Source organism: Charadrius vociferus, unplaced genomic scaffold, assembly GCF_000708025.1.
Source record: "Charadrius vociferus isolate BGI_N301 unplaced genomic scaffold, ASM70802v2 scaffold414, whole genome shotgun sequence".
NCBI lineage: Eukaryota > Metazoa > Chordata > Aves > Charadriiformes > Charadriidae > Charadrius > Charadrius vociferus.
In genome coordinates, this window is record NW_009648079.1 from 1,822,938 (window position 1) to 1,830,222 (window position 7,285).

Consider the following 7,285-nt stretch of genomic DNA (forward strand, 5'->3'; position numbering starts at 1 on the left):
CTCGGGCGAGGGGCGGAGTGTCGTGCGGGCGGGGTGTGAGGGGGCCGGGCACAGGGGAAGGCCTCGGGGCGCGGGTCCCGCCGGAAGTCGCGTCTCTATTTAATAGCGCTTTGGGGGAGAGGCTGCGTCAGTGTGATAAAGCGTTGTGGTAGTAATAAAACACACAGGTAAAGTGTGGGATGTTGTACGTTTCTTAAAATTTAAAAAGAACGGAGCTATGATTGCTGTCTTCACAGCGGAAGTGGTACCTGCCTTACAGTCTGCTGTTGCACGGTTACTACAAACAGGTCTCAAGCACGTACATTCAACATTCAGTGTATGTTTTTAAAGAATTATTTTATAAAGGAGAACGTTTTCAGAAGTCACCCTGATGACAGAAATGTGAAAAATACTGCTAAGGAATTTATGTTTTTTTCCCAAGCATAAACAGTGTGCTTTTGCCTCATTATTTTCTAATGGAAGCTTAGTTAACTGGCTTGTCAAGTCTATTTAGAAAGGGATTATCGATTTACAGGAACTACAAGCCTCAGTGTAGAATACCTAACGAGTCTTACATTTCTTCCAACCAACCAGGGTTCTTCCCTTGGTAATCTTTAGACAGCTTTTTTTTTTTTTTTTTTTTTTTTTTTCCCCCCTCCTCATAGTTAAACATACGGCATTGCAAAAGCTGGGTTGTGATTTGGCCTTCCCTGAAAGGGAGCAATGCTCTCAAGCTAGTGGTTAGGAATTTTTCTGGAGAAGTGGCTTGATTCGTAAGAATTGTTATAAGAATGGGATTTCCCAAGATTGCAAAATCCTTGTGGGTAGAGAGAAGATTAGAAGAGGAAATATATTTACGTGTGACCACAGATCAGGATATCAAGGCTTGCATAAGAATTCGATCTTAATCTTGAAAACCATGCTGCAATGTTTTTAGCTGTTACTTTATCAGAAAGTTTTGGGGGAAAACTGAAGTGTAAAAGTGCCATTCTTACCTGTAAATCATAGTAATCTTGTACTGTAATAAAATCAAGTTTTTATATTTTTCTTTTCAACTTGAATACTTGGCCAATCTTGAGGGTTTTTTCATTGCTGGTGGACTGTGGGATCTCCCCAAACCATCAGCGTTCGTTCAGGAGGTACAACCCCTACAGTCCTGAGCACTGTGGGACACCGAGTGCTGAAGAGGCAGTGCCAGCATCCTCCACTGGTTTGCGTAAGGCACTTTTGGTGGAGGTAACTGAATTTCAGTGAGAGAAGTGTACACATGTGAGAAAAGCAGTGGACAGGAGAATATGCAGTGAAGTGGGATGGGCAGTAGCTGAACTTTGAGGGTCTCGTATCTGTTGGTGACAGTGTGCCTGAAACTCAGAGTCTCCTTGAAGGATTTACCTGACAGTGGGATATCAGTAGAAACCACAGTGTAAACAGTAATGGTCATTAAGATTTAGGAATTTCTAAGTGGCATAAGTGCCACTGTTGGTGAACGAAGTCCCCTTGACGTATGACGAAGAGGTAAGTCCAACAAGCCTGAGTTCAATACCCTGATTAATAACAAAAAACTTTCTGGGTGTTGATTTAGTAAAGGAGTCCTTTCCTGAAACTTATTTCAGGGGGCTTTAAAACTGTTTTATGTGTTGTTATGTCAACATGCGTAGCACAGTACTTTACTTCCATGTGAGCTGGGCTTACTGGTTTTCAGTTCAAGAGGAAACTTAAAATTTCGTTTCTTTTCCCCGTTCATATGTAAAAGAACAAGTGTTAATTTATTCACAACTGGTGGCATTAGGTATATGTAAAGGTACATCTATAAGATTTTCTTCTAAGATCAGTTGATTGGCTCTTGAATAAGCATAGCAGATATTTTACTGGGGCTATTACAGATTCATTTTCAGTGGTGTTGAGCTCTCCATATTTTAACTTGTATATGAATGTGTACTGCACACTGAGTGAGTGCTGAGGCTGCATAGCTGGTGGTTGCTTGGGTGCACTAAGTTTTTGTTGTAACAATATTTTAAAAAGTAGAGAGGAGAAAGAGCCAAATCGACACTATACCATTACTTGTTCCAAATAATATGTAACATTGGTAGGGCTGTGCTTTTATGAGAATAGTTGGACAAAGTGTCAAAGATTTGAGATGAAGAGGGAATGCAAAGGAATAACAAGAGCTGCCTTAGTGAAGTTTACTGAGAATAGAGTGACAAATTTGAGAAATGGAAGCACAAAAGTAATGAAAGGTCACTGTTTAAGATGAGTTGATTTTCATATGAGTGGACATCTTGCATCTTCTCCTTGTGGCTGCATTCAAAGAGAAAAAGACTTTGAAGAGATTTCCTAAAGGCTGTCTGCTGCAGGAGCTTGTGTAGCACAGCTTTGTTGGGCTGCTCAGAATCAGAAAGCCAGCTGAAGAGACTGATCACTTAAAAGTAAATAATGAAACACAGTCTTACCCCCCCTTAACTGTTGTGTATGGAGAAAAAGGAGACCTCAACCTTATGTTTAGAAGCACTGTGAAGGATACACTATGCAAAAAGACGTTTCTGGGATGTGTCTCTCTCATATTTGAGTGGTTATGGTTTGTTTTTGTTCTTCCTGCAGTGGAAATAATTGGGGGCCAGATATAGACAAACCAAGCATCCAGACATCTCACTTGAATAACATAGAGTTTATCTGCCTCTTTGCCTCACCATTAACTCCAAGAAACTGAAGTTTGTCCTCTTGTGTTTATTTACCCAGTGAACTGATGTGTAAATAAATAAGCTTCACAAAAATAAATGGTTCTTCATCTGTTTTGTAGCTGGGGACCCAGAGGGAATGAAGTTACATACCCAAAACACCCAGCAAGTCAGTGCCTGGATGAGATTTGTGGGGCTCTGAGCTCCATCTCTCTCCCATATAAGCACTTTCACACACCTCCTCTGGATTTAGATTAGAGAATGACTCATTGGAAAAAAGTTCAGAAGATAATTTTGTGCAAAAATAATCCACGGAGATGGAGTTCTCAGAATTATTTTCAAGTTCTTAGACAAAAATCTTTCTGTCACCAGAACGACTTTTTCTTCTAAGTTTATTTTGCCCATCTCAGTGTCTCAAATTGCACTTGAGTGGCACGCTTAAAAAAAGACACACGGTGGGTCTCTAGTGTGATATACCTTTAGTTACTCTGCTTCCTAAATTCCACATGTGTAACAGAGTTGTCAGTAATATGTAACATTGATTGCTTACGTGTAAATCTGCTGATAGCCAAAGAAAGAGGGAAATAGATTAAAACCCAGTCCCAACCTGTAAAGACCAGAAACCACCCTACCTACTGAAGTCATTCAATAGGAGGAGTCATGAATTGCAGAAGCTTGAATACAGCTTTGCTTTCTGCTTCCTACTCTACATGTCACTTACTTCATTAGTGGCAGTCAGTTAGAATCCAGCATACTGTAAGGAAACACTAGATTTGCCACTTGTCTGTGGATATTACGTATTGCTTTTCTCCATTTCCCCATGCTGAAATTGTGTTTCTTCATCTGTTTGATATACTGGGTGGAATCAGGTAAGAACCATTAGCTTATTCTTTGCTATGTAGTCTCTTGGCTTTATTCAAGCATAAAAATTTAATGTTCCTTCATTTAAATTGGCCAAAAGATTAAACCTTGTGAATTATGCTTAATGGAGCAGACGATTGGTAAAGAGAATTTGATCACTTTGAAACTGAGACGTAGCTTTTCATTTTAAAGTAAATAGAACAAAGCCCGATACTTTATCTCTGGCTGTACTTTGCACAGAGAGACACTCAGGTATGTGCACTTTGTACAAAGTAAAGAGGTAATTGTGAAATAGTGTTAACATATTAATGTAAGTTTATTGTTTATTGCTGATTTGATAGGTTGACAAGTTTTCAAGTTATACATCATGCATTATATAGCAAAATTTAGTTACAAAAAAGTCAGTGTGCAATTAAGAACTTCCGCTTTTCAACCACAGAAGATACAGCGCTTACAAATGTACACAGGAAAGTTAAGATTGTGTATTAACTGGGTTAAACTGCATATGTAACTGCCCAACACTTACCTGTTTGTTCTGACCGTACCGAAAAGTATACGTGAGTACTCCCACAAGTGTGCACAAAGGGAAGCTGGGTATTCCTTCCAGTAATTAATCAGAAATGGGAGTTTGAAAAACCTCCCCTCAATGACTCCTCACTAAACAGTTCCAAGTATTAAATATATAAATCTATAAATCTATTTATAGTACTTACCTAATTCCATAGTAAAGACATCATCTGTTATTTTTCTGTTTACTTTTCAAAGAATAACTGCTGTCATTTCACAGCCATAAGTAAACGAGTTGTTTCCTTTTTCACATTTGCCAGCTAGTAAATAGGTTTTGTCAGTTAATTTCCTTGTGATAGATTTCTCACTTCCATGGGCCAGACTGTGTTTCTGTTTTATGTCACTGTCATTCCACTGGCTTTAGAAGAATTAATTCTTATTTCTACCAACCAAATGATAAAAAATCAAAACATTTAAATGGGTATGGAGGAACACTCCAACAATATCTTAGAATGAATCTTTTATATGTTAGATATGTAGGAGTGAATTATATGGATCAGTGATTAAACTTGGATTTAAGAACAATATTAGGCAAAAATGAAAGAGTTTCATGTTGTAGCTTTGAATCTGAACAGCAAAAATATAATCAACTGGCTGTTTATTATCATTTAGATTTGCATATGACATTTGTGTAATAGAATTTTTATTCTAGTTTTATTGTTGTATACCATTATATGAAAACTAGAGGTTAAATGTGGCACATTCTATTAATGTCTCAGTATCATGTCACAAGTATGACATTTTACCAAGTTCTTGAATATTATTTTCATTAAATTCAAGGCAACTGCAGCTGACCATCTCTTAATTCCAGAACTACTTCTTGGATAAGTCTCAGCAATGAAACTGAGATGCCTTCCTGTGTCAGTAGTTAGTTAACAACCTTACCAGTAATCTCAGTAGAAGTTACTTAAATTATTCAGTGTCCGAATGAGGAGAACGGTGATATTTATTTTGAAATATAGGTAATTCTAACTTTTCCCGGACGTAAGAATTGTAGCTATTGTCGTAAGGTGATGATGGGCATGAAACTTTTGTCTGGATCGTTTGAGACAGGAAGTTTCAGGTTGTTTCTAACACTCTGTAACTTCTACCCTGCTCTGCTTTGGAAATATCCATTATTATTTGTGATGTTGAGTCTAGAGGTGACTGGTCTAGTCCTTGTAGATACATGGTTTGGCCTAGAGGCGATTGGTCCAGTACCCTAAATGAATGAGTGTCTTTACCATATTAAGTGCTGTACTTCACATAATTTAGCTTTTTTTATGTCTGCACTACAGTATCAGATATGTTTTTCATATACTTTGTGACCCCCCTGCACTTGCCCTTTGCAACTTTATAAACTGGTGAGGGCTCTCTGTCCATCTCTGATGTGCAAATGTGGTGGATTCGGTTCTGCCTCCTAGCCACTTGCTGGGAAAAGGAGAAGAGCTAGAACTGCCTCTCCTATAACTCAAATATACTGAGAAATTCAGGTTACTTTTTTATTATTTTTTAAGGAACTGAGTAGGCGCTATCCCGCTTCCTACTTTTGCTTTCTAGAGGTTGACTGACTCTTGTTTCACAAAGTTGTTTGTGACAGGAAAATTGAGAAATGCGCCATCAAATATCAGACAAAAGCCTTATGTAGGGTAGCATAGCCCACTAGAAGTCAAGAGTTCGGCCCAAATTTCTTTGGCCGTAAGCCAGCTAGCATCACCGCAAAGGCAAAGAGGCCATACAGAACTGTGACAGGCATCGGCATTGTGCCCGGAATCCTGAAGTGGCTTATCCACACAAGGTGACCTCAGCGACCAAAGGATACTTTTTAAAGCATTAACATTTGACGTTGATCAGCACGGGGAAAAAATTAAGTCTTTTTAGACTCTTTTGAAAATCTCCATCCTTTTGTTGATCCTGACTGATCTACAGCTTAATGCTGTATACCATAACTGTCCGAGTACAGAAATGCTAAATACTGCAGTTTTTCTTGTGCCATTATGTACATTAACCTCACAGATTCTTATTTTTTTCAAACTCGGAATAGGATCCTTTGTTTTTTCTTTCATTGTTCCTTGGTAATGGTGTCCTTATGGTGATCCAAAACTAGGGAAGGGTTTTGGGTCATCCCATACTGTCAGGCAATTGTTTCTTATTGCTAGATTAAACAGTAAGGCCTAAACATTGGCAACTTTGATACCCTGCCCAAAAGAGGAAGAAACAACCACAGCAGTCTTCCTGTTTATACAACACACACTAGTTGTGAAAAAATTCTGAGAACCTAAATTTGATGGTTAAGCAAAGCATCTTATCAACACTGACTACTAATTTGTATTTGTTATGGACAAAATGCATGGTTGAGGAACAATTAGAAAGGTTAATTTTGTATTTGAAGGGTTCAGAGGAGCATAGTGATACCTGCAGAGTCATTAATTAAACTGTGTCTCCTCGTTGTTCACTGCACGTTCTGTCACCTCATTCCGGAGGTCTGGAGTGAATAAAATGGAAGTTCTTCAATTTTACAGGACAAATGTGGAAAGAAAAGTGAAGAGGTGGTATTTCAGGTGGTCTAACTCATCAAATGACGGTCTTTCATCTTTTTCAGATGAGGAGAAAAAATGTCCTGAATTTACAGATCTTAATATAGGCAATGCTTTGACTGGAACAGACCTCCAAGTCCAGCTACTGCTATACACCAGGGAAAATCCATATTGTTCGGAGAGACTCATTGAACAAAATGTTACTGCATCTGAGTACCTTAACACCTCGAAGAAAATTGTCTTTGTTATTCACGGCTTCAGACCAACGGGATCTCCACCAGCATGGCTAGGTGACATAAAGGAGCTTTTACTGTCTGCAGAGGATATTAATCTCATTATAGTTGATTGGAATCGTGGTGCTACAACTGTGAATTATATAACTGCTGTTGAAAACTGCAGAAAAGTTGCAGAAATACTGAAGAACTATGTCGACCAGATGCTGGTAAGGCAGAGAGTTGCGTCTGTTCTGAATAAGTTTAAATTGCATCGTTTGGGTGGGAATGGATATTTAAAATATGTCTGAAGAGGAGCCCAGTGAACAATATCAAGTGACATTTCTTTACCAAAGTATTTCCTAACTTTACATGCAGTTATTACGGCATATCTTAATCTCCACCTGAGTTCTTATTTCCCTTCCACTGAAGCATGTCTAAGCGTGCGTCTGCTTTCTTTAGCCAGATGGAAGTT

The 7,285-nt window shown here is 38.6% G+C and overlaps 1 protein-coding gene across 1 annotated transcript in view; it reads left to right on the forward strand.

Annotated features, from left to right (window-relative positions):
* The first annotated feature begins 3,448 nt into the window (after positions 1-3,448).
* LIPI (lipase, member I) overlaps positions 3,449-7,285 on the forward strand; it is a 75,406-nt gene continuing 71,569 nt past the window's right edge. The window contains exons 1-2 of the mRNA XM_009883872.1: positions 3,449-3,523; positions 6,664-7,040. Coding sequence (XP_009882174.1) covers positions 3,475-3,523; positions 6,664-7,040 — 426 coding nt within the window. The 5' untranslated portion in view covers positions 3,449-3,474. The remainder of the gene's footprint in view (positions 3,524-6,663; positions 7,041-7,285) is intronic.